Source organism: Camelus ferus, chromosome 27 (genome assembly GCF_009834535.1).
Source record: "Camelus ferus isolate YT-003-E chromosome 27, BCGSAC_Cfer_1.0, whole genome shotgun sequence".
In the NCBI taxonomy this organism is placed as follows: Eukaryota; Metazoa; Chordata; class Mammalia; order Artiodactyla; family Camelidae; genus Camelus; species Camelus ferus.
The window spans coordinates 15,491,282-15,505,077 of record NC_045722.1 but is presented as its reverse complement, the minus strand read 5'-3'; the positions used below and the strand labels follow the sequence as shown (position 1 = coordinate 15,505,077).

The 13,796-nt window shown below is 48.8% G+C and overlaps 1 protein-coding gene across 1 annotated transcript in view; it reads right to left on the bottom strand.

The window, feature by feature from the left end:
• The window catches only part of LOC116660243 (solute carrier organic anion transporter family member 3A1-like), a 115,038-nt gene that overhangs the window by 54,501 nt on the left and 46,741 nt on the right, over positions 1-13,796 (bottom strand). Inside the window, exon 2 of the mRNA XM_032469106.1 lies at positions 2,478-2,943. Within this exon, the coding sequence (XP_032324997.1) occupies positions 2,478-2,943 (466 nt within the window). The remainder of the gene's footprint in view (positions 1-2,477; positions 2,944-13,796) is intronic.

Genomic DNA, 13,796 nt, shown 5'->3' with positions numbered 1-13,796 from the left:
CAATAACTTCCCGAAGCAAAATTAAGTGGCTTTAGGAACTAGTTCCCTCTTAGATGAGATAAGTGCTAACATATCCTCATGCTCACAAACACGTTTTATGACCTGGACAGTGAATGACTGAACCAGTGATGCTCTGCCTATGCCTTGGTCTTCTTATATTGTTCCTAGAAAATTCAAACCGCGCATGGAATAAAAGGCCACTTAACAGAGGCCAATTTGTGCAGAAGGCTTGCTCTCTGCTGCTCCCTGGAAACTCAGACCAGACCCATGAAACCAGTTCAGAGACGCTCAGGCAGGCCATCTCTGCAGCCCTGTGCTGTCATGTTTTGGAATTTGGCCAGATGCCACCAAGATGTCCACGCACCACGCAAACAGACACTCCCAACTTTGTGAATACTTAACTGTTGTAGAGGAAAAGGATGCCCACGTAGAAATTTGGCTGAGACGTTCTTCCTACCAAAAACTCACTGTAAAGCCTACAGATAAGGTCTCAGAGCTAGAGGCCTGGTGCCTTGACGGTCAGCCCTACCACCCATGCCTCCACCTCCCAAAAAACCAGAATGACTCTCCATCCTAAAGCTTCGCACATACAGACCAGGGCCCATCCAGTGCCAGGAAATACCACTGCCCAACTCATCAGGGCAACTTCCAGAAGAGGGCTCTGAGCCTACTGGTCCAGACAGGAAGCCCCAAGCAGAGGTGATTTAGCACTAGTGTAACTTACGGTGGGATTCTGGGGAGAAATGTTCTATTTGATTTCATCGTTAGGGACAAGAACCTAGCACTTTACTGCCCATTTCCTTCCGTGAGCTCTGGTTTATCCACTTGCTGTTACCGCTAGCAGGAAACATCTATCCTAGGGTCCCAGGGTGGCATCGGTCAAGTCAGAGATCAACTGCCCAGCTGGACCTTGGGAGGCTATTTCGGCTACATGCTGTGGCCCAGGTCTTGGTCTGTAAAAGACTCACATGGAGTGGCTTTCATGGAAGCCTTAAAAGCATCAAAGTGTAAACGATTTCCTTAGTCCCCTCTCCCCGCTGTGCCCACCTTCAGACACAATTATGGAAACCGCGAACCACAGGGAGGAAGGACCAGCCATCTCTGACCTGAGCGATATTCCACTTTGTGTTCCAAGGGCAGGTCACGACCAGGCCCACAGGTGCTCCAGCCCCTGGATGGAGACGCACATACTCTCCACCCTTCTTGCCTAGAGCCTGTTCATAGAGGGCTGAAACCTATGTCTCCGACAAACATATCCAATAAGGTCAGTGACTCCACAGCTGAGACAGAAAGTCACAGAGGAAAATCGCCATTCAGGTGTATCACTGCTCCCAACCCTCCTGTCTCAGAAAGCTGGGGCAGTGTATGGTGGAACCTTGGCAGGTACGGAGCTTTCTGACAAATTCTGCTCAAATTTGATTTTAACCTAAACCTCCAAATTATAATTAACTCGATACTCTTTGAGGCACACCGTTTTTGGGAGGCACAAAGCTTCCACAGGGAGAGGTAATTTTTTTCAAAGCTTAGCACTCAGGGACTGGGGAGATGTCATACCATCCAACAGCTGGTGGGAGGCAAAATCAGGTTTGATAAACAGGAGATGGAGATGCTCATTTGGGGGCCAGCCCTCCCCTACTAATGACTACTTGACAGTGCCCAGAAGCAGTGACTGAGGACCCCATTTGCTGTAAGAGCAATTCACCCCGTAGATGTTTCTTAACCCCACACTGGCAAACGGCTTCTATCACTCCAGCATATGAGAAACCATTATAGTACAAAACAATTTTTTTCAAAGCTCACATGTGCCTTATTTCTTCTTAAATATCCAGTTCCTGTGCATACCCACGTCACAGAAAAAAAAAAATGAGACGTCACCAGCTTTGAGTAAGACCAAACACTGGGCATGCAATCACCTCTTTGACCTTCAATAGGGCAATGACCAGGAGATTATTTTGATGATTAAAAATGGGGGTTTCCAATGTGTAGACCCCCCCCCAAGCAGACTTCCCTGGTTAATGCCCGAGAGTGCAAAGTCCACACACAAACACAAAAAGCAAGTAAACAAACATAAAACTCCTCCTGACCATGTCTTCCCATGCAAGGTCTGCTGATGCTCTAGGTCAGCAGAGGGCAAATTCCACTGCACATGGGATTCTTTTCCTGGGGAGCTTTTCAAAGCAAAAGCTCCATGTTCAAGATGCACCCCCTAGACCAACTACATGGGCATTTCTGGGGTTGCAACCCAGGCATCAACATGTTTCAAAACACCCGAGACGTGCAGCCCAGTCTCAGAACCAGCGCTCAGGCAAAACCAAAAGTTCAGGGCGCCCACCTTTCCTTCCTTTGTTAACATGCCCCAGGGACTGACACAGAGCACGAACCCAAAGGAAACGACGAACCCAAAAAGGAAACGACGAACCCAAAGGAAACGACGAACCCAAAGGAAATGGCGCCCCCGGCGCTGGGGCAGCTCCTACCTATGTAGAGCGAGGAGTCCTTCCTCCGCACGTGGTCGTCGATGTAGGAGACGCCCAGGGGCTGCACGGGGGTAGCACCGATGCCCAGGAGCACCTGGGCCCCAATGAGCAGCAAGTACATCATGTTGGTGGCGGTCCGGCTGCGGCAAATGAGGTCCGGGTCGGGTCCCTGGTCGCCGCCCGAGCCGTTGGCGGCGCAGACGTCGCGGCCCTCGGCGCCCCAGCGGATCTCGCCCGCCTCGTACTTGTACTGGTGGGTCAGGAACTCGGGCAGCGCCGAGAGCAGCGCGCCCAGGGCCATGACGATGCCTCCGCAGCCGATGAGGCGCGGCCGGTGCCCGCGGGCCCCGAAGTAGCTCACGAAGAGGATGAGCGCCAGGTTCCCGATCTCGAAGCTGCTGGCGATGACGCCCACGTCGGCGCTCTGCAGGTTGAACCTTCGCTCCAGGGTGGTGAGGACGCTCACCTGCGAGGTACAAAACGCAGTCTCAGCGCTGGTGCCCACGGAACCCGCCCCGGAAGCGCCTCCCCGGGCCCTCCCCCGCCCCGGAAGTACTTTCACCAGCCGTGCAAAGTGACTTAAACGTGAAGGGTTCAAAGCCCGTTTCCTTAGCATGATAACCCTAACTCAAGGGTTAAAGAATTAACTCTCCCACTGGCAATGAAGTCTTTCTTGGCACCTGTTTCCATCCTGAAGGTCTGCCTCTACGCCGAAGCACAACCTCCCCCTTCCCCACAGGGGCCCCCTGTTTCCGGCTCAAGGGTCCTGATAAAGTCTCCAAGTCGACAGCTTTCACATGCTGTCTCCCAGCTACATTCTATTTATAAAGTCTGTACTGGAGGATATGGAGTTCCAGGGCTTTTTACCAGGAGGTTATCAGCAAAGCACACCTGAAGAAAATAAAAATAAGACCAAAACCTGGGCGGCAAAGTGGACAAGCTAGATTAGCATATTACGATAATCACTAGCTCTTTGCTTCCTTTGGGAAATTTCCAAACAACGGACACTTCCCTATAGGCCACCGAATGAGTATATCCCCGACTGTTCAGGGCTCTCTAGCCCCACCCAGGTCCCTTGGGTGAAACAGTTTTACGACTTCCTCCACCTTTGTATTCTTATCTGCCCTTCATTTGTTTAACAAACATCTACTGAACATCTGCAGTGGGCCTGGCGATGCCCTAGACACGAAAGATAGAAAAATAAGGACACCTGGCCTCAAGATGCCACCTGGCAGAAAGGTAGACATGTCTGTTAGTAACCTGTTATGTTCATGATGCAACCATCACACTAGGAGGGTCAAGAGGAGATGCATTATTTTAGGGCTCCCTGAGGTGGAGAGAAAATGCTAAAGGCCTTCCTGTCCTGCTGTTTGTAGGTTCCGCATAGGGTATTACCGGCAAGATAGGAGTCCGCTGTGGGAAGCCTGACAGCCCTGGCTGGGCAGGGAAGAACACTCCAGGACTAGCATGCATAACAGTAGAGTGGCATGATTTAATAATGGAGTAGAAAATACAGAGCTGGAAAGGAAGGCGACAGAGTATGTTGGGCCACAGATGCCACCCTATGAATTAGAAAATCCTGTGCCATGTGGCGGGAAGAATGCAGAGCATGCAGGGAGGAACCCCACCTATTATTTCCTTAAAAGCTCTGTGACTTTGGTCAAGTTACTTAACCTCTCCAAGCCTTAATTTCTGTGAAGTAGAGGAATACCTCCATACCTGGCAGGATGGATGTGAAAATCAGACATAATGTAGGAAAAATCCTTTAGCACAGAACAGCCTTTCCCGACATGGCCAGAGATCATCGGGAGGGGCAAGGAAGCCAAGGGGTGCAGAGCTAAAGCTCCAGGGTCAGAAAGTCAGGCCGCCCTGACTGTGTGTGACCTTGGCCAAGTCAACCCGTGCTTTCACTATCCCCTCTGTAACATGGGGATAGGAATGCTACCTCTTAGAGCAGGTGCCAGAAGTCAACATGTGGCTATGTAAATGCTAGATAAAGACTGTCCACAACCATTACCACCATTTATCTGTGGGCATGGGGAATAGCAAATGCTCTAAAAATAAAATAATGACACGGGTATATCATGGGGAGAACAGATGATGGAAGAATGAAGAAGTGAATGCCAAGAGAAAAAGGCTGGACTATTATTGAGAGACAAGGCAAGGCAGCCTGAGTCAATACCATAGCAATGGAAATGAACAGGATAATCTGAGAAGCGTTGTAGAGGCAGAATTACATCTTTGAGGAGACTGGGCTGGCTCTGTTGATCGACTGGGTGTGCAGCTAAGGAAAGGGAGGAAGGAGAGGCACGTGGATCGAGCCTTCCTCCGAACGTATAAATACGTGCACTGGTGTCAGCATCCCTGCATCCACTGCCCCTCTGTGGTATCCACGCACATCTCACACACCTGTGATGATAGGCATGCCTCTATTTACCTTTATGATAAAAAAGGGCAGTAGCCAGGTTATTCATCTTTGCCTCATTTCAACCCCATGCATTTAAACAGACTCCTTTAACCCAGGTGTTTTCAGTGCTACCTTCAAATTGGATGCACTTGGGAAGCATTAACATTTCAGATGCCTAGTCCTTCCGTGAGCCTGGGCCCTGGGATTTTGTTAAAGACCCCTGGGTGACCTCCAGGCGGGAGCAGCACAGCACTAACACAACAACACAAACGACTGCAGCCTTTGCGTCAGCACTGGTCCTGGGGTGAGCAAGCTCTGCAGAGCCGTGCCTGTCACTGGGGCAGGTCCCTGGTCACTACCGAGGACTGGAAGTCTGGGCAGCCCTCTACTGCTGCATTCCAATTCTGATTCCTGTTTCCATTGTGTTTCCAGTCAAGGCCAGCCAAGGTCAGCTCACAACTGCAGCCTTAAGTATGTGATCAGATTCTTTTTCAAGCACCAAAGATTGGCAGCTGTTGAGAAAAGTTTAGGGAGTCCTGGTCTCATTCAAGTGGCTTTCAAATGCTTCCAAAGAAGTTCTTTCTGAAAGATCTAGGCAAGTGAAAACAAAGGCTTCATTTATCCCCTTATCTCCTTCGTAACACACACAAGCAGGAGGGAATAAATGCTCTAACGGAGGCTTAGGGTAGGTAACACAGACAGGAGAGCACAGGTAAACAGCCCGACTCCCTGGGAGGTGGGGGGCCCTGGGGGTGTCACCCAGGCCTGGGTGCTAGTCTTGAGAGATGCCCATGCCCAGAAGAAGCCAGATGCAGAAGCGGACACATCTGGGCAGGATCCCCTGAGTGCACCAGAGTCACCTGCATGCAGAAGGCTGGAGGGTCTGCAGCCGAATGACCTCCACTGTGGGAGTGAAGGTCAAGGGAAGTGGGAAGAAGGATGGGCAGGGATGGAGCAGAAGCCGTATTTCATTTCTGACACGAGATTTTGTGGCATCCACACTAGGCAGCATGTCTGACACATGACAGCCGCTCTGTGCCAGCACGTGTGCCCGGTCATAAAATACCAGGCAGGTGTGGACATTTATGATGACAGATTAGAATGGGGGGGAGAGGGAGAGAGCTGCGGGCAAAACAAAAAAGAATCAGCTTTTCTAGAGAGAGATGAGGTCTGGGCCTGCCGTTCTTGTCCTGCCTCCAACCTGTTCTTTGCAGAGTGAACCACAGGGGTGACAGGAAGTAGGAAGGCCCTTACCTCCTTGACCCCGTGGCCTGCCAGAGGCCCCAGCGACACCTCTCTGGATCAGGGGTTAAGCTGCACATCTTGCGCATCAGTGAGATCAAAGGCTAATGCCTTCACTCACTTGAAACCCAGTTTTGAGAAGCTGGACTAAGGAAGTATGCACGAGGCCATAAACCCACCTGTGGCTTTGATGCGGCAGCGAGCAATCTGGCGGGAGGAAGACGCTGCTAAAGGCAGCGACTGTCTGTACTTACTGGGTAACAGGACTGATGGAAACATCTCAATAATTAGAGAGGGAGGAGCTGCAACTCCAGGAGGAAAAGAGGACGTATCCTCACCCTGCACCAACTAGATATGCAGTTGTTATTAAACAAATGCAATATTTAAACTGACACAACATTGTAAACTGACTATACTTCAATAAAAGAATACAATATTTAACAGGTTTCTGCTACCACAATTCAAAAAAAACAAAACAGTTTGCATTTCAGAATCCCCTGGAGTACTTGTTAAAAATACAGATTCCCACGCTCTGAGATGAAGCCAGAAATCCAAGGTTTTATAAAACTCCCAGGGTCTCTGATCCCCAGCAGGGCCAGGTGGGGGTGAGGGCGGTGAACACCCCAATATTCTAGGTGTCCACACACATAGTCACCATCCATCAAAGGTTGTAGTTCTCAACCTTCACTGGCAGCAAAATTACCCAGAGAGTATCGGACTGCCGGACCCCAATCTCAGACTTTCTGAATCAGTGCATCTGGGATGCATGTGGAAATTTCCATTTCTACCAAGCTCCCAGATGATGCTGATAATGCTGACCAGGGGACCAGGCTTTGAGAACCACTGCTCCACAGGGTGCTCCCTCCTCGACAAGCCTGCCCCAGCTCAAGGTTAAAGAGCCTGTTTTTTTTTAATTAGATACCAATTGAAAGCACTCCCTCATTCCCAGTTCCCTCCCAGTCTCTCCCCCTCCTGCAGGAAAGCTGGGGTGCATCTTGGGGAGGCTCACGTCTTAGGGTATCTGAAGCACACACTTGGGCCACCTGCAGCAGTGGGGGCCCAGCCCAAAAGGGAGACCTTCAGTCACGCTGTCAGAAATGCTGTAAAGCTCCCAGAGACCATGGCCAGGGACAGAGGCGCCCTTCCTCACCTCTGAAAGGGCTGAGGTTATCAGGGACTCGCTCAATAAGCAGCCCCGCTTTTAGGAGCAGCAGCTGAAGCTCAGGATCAAGCTTGTGAGCCCTCCCACTGTCTGCCCACTTTCTTACTGTGGCTTAGGGAGTGTGGCCTGGACTGGAATCACCTGGGGAAATGTACCAGCTTCTGCAAACACCCCTCAACTACCACCAGGACTCTGCTATCATGTGTGAGAGCTGGGCCCGGGCACGAGTATTTGCAAAGCTCCCAAGTGATTCGAATGTGCTGGCAGGTAGAGGTGTGCTCTGCAGAGACGCATGGTACGGACACCCACCACAGAGGGGCTGTGTGTGCATGGATGCTTTAACAGTGCACCCTCGTCCTCACGGCGCGGCGCTGGAGCAGAAGAGCCTCGGCTTCAAATCTTCCTTTGACAGCACTTGGTCAAGTCAACCTTTCCGAGCCCGTTTCTACACCTGTGCAGTGATGCTGACAATCCTTGCATTCTGAGGTCGTGATTCAGATGTGCACTTGGAAGAGCTGCCCTTGTGACTGGTGTGCACGCTCTGTGTGACTTTCAGTTCTATTCCACACACAGTGTCTGCTTCGTGGGAGGTGCAAGAAAATATGGTGGAGAGACAACCCTTGCCCTGTGGGAGTTTACAACCTGGGGAGAGCAGAGAGAAACACTCCTCCCAGCACAGGCTACCATACAGGGGAATGCAACGGAGTGGCAGAGGGCTCAGGAAATGAAAACGTACCTTTGGCTGCATGTGGAAGAAAATCTATCCAAGATGCAACAAGGATGAAGTGGATTTTAATAGACGGGGGCGGGGGTGGGGCACAACCTTCTAAGAGCAGACATCAGTGGTGTGGGTGAGGCCTGGCAGAGGGATAAGTTCAGACCACCCTCAGTTAAAGGGAGGACGACCTTTGGCCTCAGAGCGCTGGGAGGAACTAAAAGAGCTTTGAAGGCCAGGCAGAAGGTCTGCCTTTGATCTGGAGGTCAATAGGGAGCCAAGGGAGGTTCCGGAGCCAGAACCATCCTTTGGCAACACTCTCTGGACAGTGTCACGTAGTGTGAAATAAAATTCACATTTTATGGCAAGACAATAAAAATTTAAACATAAAAAGTTCTTCTCTGCCCTTTTGCCTCCTTTCTCCCCCGACTGTTCACTGCGTAGCTGCGTTATTCATCGACCAAACCTCCCCCATCAGCAGAAGTATCTGCTCAGCCATAATGAAAAGCATTCTCTTAGCACCAACAGACAACTGCTTAAAAGATAACATTCCTGCCTGAGCTTGTGAGGGTCACATAACCCACCAGGATGCTGCTAAGATCCAGATAATGTGAACTGTCAATATGTCATTTGATGTACAGCCCTCTGTCTGACAAGATGTGTAAAAAACTATGCCTTGATTTCTACCTGGCAGAACAGTTCTCAGAACCTTCTGAGATGCTCTTCTTCCCAGGGGATAATCCTCAAATTTGGCTCGAATCAAATTTTGCATTTCTTTCTTAGATCCACTGATTAATCTTTTGTCAACAGTAGTACAGAGTGAGGAGGAACTGCTCAGGCAGCTACTCCTACAGTCCTGGTGAGAAACGAGGCTTCAGCAGGGGTGCGCTGGCAGGATGTCAGAGAAGGGCGCCTGCGTGTGATGCCTCGGGTGTCAAATGCAGCAGAGCCTGAGGCTGATGGGAGGCCAGGACCAAGGAAGGCGGAGCCGAAAAGGACCATGGGGCGTGAGGCCTGAGGGAGCTGGGAGGAGCCTGTGATCAAGGAGAGACAACATCTAAAAGCACTTCTGCTCTCCGGCACGGGGGCGGGGTGGGGGGAACCACCTTCAGGGAACTTGGGAGGAAGCTGTACCCTCAAACTACATGCCCAGCAGCAGGGCACAGGTCTGTTGGGAATAGATGCGGAAATCGTCTAGATGTCAGCCTCACGTTAAACTAAAGTTGTTAGTGGATAGAGGGGCCCCTAAAATAGGAAGCCCACCGAACTGTGGGTCCTTGCCACCCACTGTGAAAGAATTTGAGCAGCAGAGGCAGAGGGACAAAGTGACCAGCTGCTTTAGTGCTCAGAAGAGGAAAAAGAAAGATGTTCGAGAGGGGAGCCCACCAGCCAAAATGGCCAGTCGAGACAGCTCTAGCTGCGGTTCAGGCCACGTGGACTTTTGCAGGCGGCTTCTGCCATTGTCCTCCTTTGGGGTATGCTGGAGCCAATCACCTTTCTTTTCCGCCCTTGTGCCTGGGCTTTTCTGGCTGTTGTCATGGCAACCATCAGCTGTTATGGTACTTGTGGGTGTGTCACTTAACATGCTAATGTATTACAATGAGCGTATAATGACACTCAAGGTCCACGGGAAGCCAAATCTTCTGCCATCTTGGGCTTTGGAGGTTCTAACCAGATCTCGTTTCTTCTCTTTGCCTCCAAGACTTAGATAAGAGTAACTGACTTCTATTCAAGGGAACAGCAGGGTATGATCCTGGGAGCAACAGACGTGGTAACCAGGACCCTGCCACAAGTCTGCACTATTGTTTCTTGACTGTTCCTCCCTTGTCTCTGTACTCCCTCCCTTGCCTGATTAGCAACTATCTGAATCTGCCCTTTATCAATTCAGGGAAGGTCAAGGAGCCTGAATGAAGCCTACCTCCTACAAACAAGAAACGGGGAACACAGAAAGATCTGTACCAGAGAGGACCTCACAGGGTCCTGCATGGTATCACAGTCATGGAAAGGCCCCGAGATCCCCTTGCTGGGGTTCCAGAACCCCAGGATCAGCACAGTTTTCTGTGAAGGCCGGATAGTAAATATTTGAGGCTTCTGGGCCACATGGTCTTTGTAGCAGCGACGCAACTCTGCCATAGTAGCATCCGTAGGCGGTACGTACATGATGGGCCTGGCTGGGTTTCAAGAAAACTTTACTAACAAAAACAAGTCATGGCTGGATTTGGCCGCGGGCCCCAGATTGCCAAACTCCTGTTCTCTGGTCCTCCATCAATCCAGCGCAGGAAAATTGCCTTATCCCCATGTCTGGCAATAACAACAGTGACCGTTTATAACAAGTTTGTGAAGCACTCCTGTTGCTGACACAGGAAAGTCATTCCGGGCACAACCTGAACACAAGTTTGTTTGTTTTTTAATCCTGTGTAAGGCATTTGCAAGCCAACTTCAATTTCTTGCCTGATGGGCCGGGACGTCGTCTTCTTGCAGTCCCAAACAGCATGTCCCCCAGATGAAGCCAACAGCAAGGTCAGCAGGTGAGGGAGGCACGTCGTGCGGTTTTGTTTTTCATCTGAACAGCAGCTCCTTGGAGCGAGTCATAGCGCGCAGGGGAAATCGCACACGTGAGGCCTTCACTGGTGCATTCCAGGATCGGAGGTTGGCAGAACCAGGTAACAGAAAACAACACAACAGCACATCCTGGAATTGCCCTGGTGGCAAACAGATTGCCTGCTCGCCCACCAGCCTCACAGGTCAGCCAGGGGAGAGAGGCACTGAGTCAGTGCTTTATTTCTGGTGGAACGACTGAGCCTGTATTCTGACCACATAATAAATGGGTGCAATCTGCCAACCACTTTTCTTTAAAAAAGCAGAGTAAGAATTACATAGAGAACCTCTGATTTAGACATAACTCTGGCCTCCAGCCCACACCAAAGGTATCAGTCTATGTAAAGGGGTGAGAAGAGGGGGCAGGTGGAAAGGCAAGATTTTGAGAGCCACGCATCAATCATGGAAACTCAATGCACTGAGTATGCCTGCACCTCCCTTTTCTGGTCTGTAATGTGGAGACGAGGATTCTGCTCTCACAGCTTGCCATGAGGTTCAAATGAGGAGGAAACGCTCTGAACAACTTCCACCACTGTGACGGCAGTTAAGCCTGGGGTTGCCAATATGCAACGTGGCTTCAGCCTTCCTCGCGGCAGTATCCGGAGAGCCTGCCCGCTCTCTCTGCATCCAGGTCTTTAATTGGAGCACCAACCATCATCTGCTCTGACCTGTCTGGGAGTGAGCATCTGGGACCTGCTTTCCCTAGAAAGGCTTCATTTGTCTCTGTCTCTGAGACTTCATCTCTGTCACTTCCTGCCTCCTTCTGCATTATTTGCTCCTTCTCAGACCATTCTCCCCTTTATACCCTGTGTCTTAGTTTCTCTCATCTCTCTCTTCTGCTAATTCTCTCCCCTAAATGGCCCTAAAGTACAACAGGGGCATATTTTTAATTATTCCTTATATTTAGTGAAATCTAATGTTCATTTAATTTTAAGAGAATGTGTAACATTTTATGGTTCTCCTTTTTAAAAGGAAAAAAATCTCTAAATTTGCTTCCTACTTATAAATCTCATCATAGATCTTTCTCTATAACTCAGTGGTCCATCATAGAAAAACAAAGATTCTCCACCCCTGCTGGGTGCAACTAATAGCATTTTCTTCCACTCAGTGATGGAGCTTACAAAGTCATTACCAGAAATCTCTTGCATCGGTCCTGACTATTATTAACAGTCTGTGTCTAGCACCTCTCACGGGACTTAAGACCATTCTGTCAAGTCACAATTTATGTAGTGCCAGGTCTCTTTCACTAGAGAAACTTCCAGAACAAGAGGAGTTCAATGATTTCCTCAGCATTCAACAAAAATAGAGAGAGGACTAGACAGAGTCTTAAGAAAAAGATTGCCATCTAACACACTCACAATTTATGCACACACACATACATAGACACTCTCTCTCTGTCTTTCTCCCCAGGCAGAATTGGTTTCACCGAGTCAGGCTCCACATGCCCTAGGGCCCAGGCTTACCATCAGGTGGACTGAGCACCCGAGACTGAGAACCTGCGCCAGGTACTTCTCCCCGGCACAGGGGACCTCAACCAGCTCATGGTATAATGGAGAAGACAACTATGAAAACAGGCAATTATACTGGCTGCACCAAATTACATTCCCATAGTTAGTAAAAGGGAACCCTCCCTTTTACTAACTACTATCTATAAAAGCGATAAACAACAAGTTCCCACTGTTTAGCACAGGGAACTATATTCAGTATCTTGTAATATCCTATAATGATAAAGAATATGAAAGAGAATATGTATGTATAATAGAATCCATATGCTGTACTGCAGAAACTAAGACAACACTGTAAATCAACTAACCTTCAATTTAAAAAGTAGGCAATTTTAGTAAATAAATAAATGTATGTTTAAAAATAGGCAATTACCACAAAGGGCAAACACAGCTTCTCTCTACCAGAATAAAGAGAAGCACCGCCAGTACCCAGAGGAGCACCGGAGTCAGTACCCAGGCAAATGGGAGGAACAGGGCATCGGGGCCGCGTACCCTCTGGAATGCAGGTAATATTAATTACAACCAAAAGAACACACATTAGTTACTTATCTGGGGACAGCACTGAAGATTTTACATATATTGACACATTTATTCTACACAGTGACTCCAGGAGGTAAGTCATATTATTAACCAGTTTTACACATGAGGAAGATGAGGCCGGAGAGGACTCTCAGGCTGATGGCCATGCAGCTAGTGAGCAGAGAGAGGGGCCAGGACTGAAGCTCAGTCCCACCGACCCCTCGGCTGAGCGACCGAGAGCCATGCTCCCTGCCTGAGTGAGGTGCCCCTGACCCAGGAGGTGAGGACTAACAGGCTCTATAAGGAAAAGTTACTATTTTAACAACAACAGAAAAAGCTTAGTTATTCTTAAAAGCTATGCAGGGAGGAAAAGCATTACTAAGTCATATATAACTTTGAAAACCCTGGGTTGAATACAGATAAACAAGTTTCTTTATACGACTTAAGAGAGATTTCCAAATGGTAACATTCATTGTGAATCATCCATCAAAATCTGTATTACGTAGCATTTCCTGAAACTCTCTTGACTATAGAGAATTTTTTTTTAAATACTCTACCTCCCTTAAAAATATATATCTAAACTTAGATACTTTCAGAAATACTGGGTTAAGGCTGATATGAGGAATATTTTTAAATTAAGGACTAGAAAAAGCTCCACTTCTCCTAGGAACTAATTTGACTGCTTTCCCACCCGAGCCACCCCTAACCAAAAGCTATTGTATGATTGTAGCTGTATTTCCCTTTTCACTTTGCTTCCCAGGAACTTCTGACTCAAGCCTGCAGCCCTGCTACAGCAATGCTGTGGGAAGCCAGGGCCACACTTAAGCACATCATTTTTCTTCCTGGTTTCAGATTTTACTTGTAATTTCACAGGATGCTGCATATAAACTGCTTCTACCAGGATGGTGTACAAAACTGTTATATATTAATTCCTCAAGAGCAAACCACCAACCAGGTAAGGTTAAGTCCCAAATACCAAGATAATCTACTTCTACCTAATTATATCCTGTCTCAGAAATAAACCACACACATAAAGCTGATAAGCAAATAATACGGTTGCCAAAGCTTGTGCAGCCAGTGTAAGACAAACACGGATCAGGGCAAAACAGTGCCCACTCATGTGTGTTAAAACGCTTCCAGAAGACTAAGAAAGTCCAGTTTTGGTGTCAAA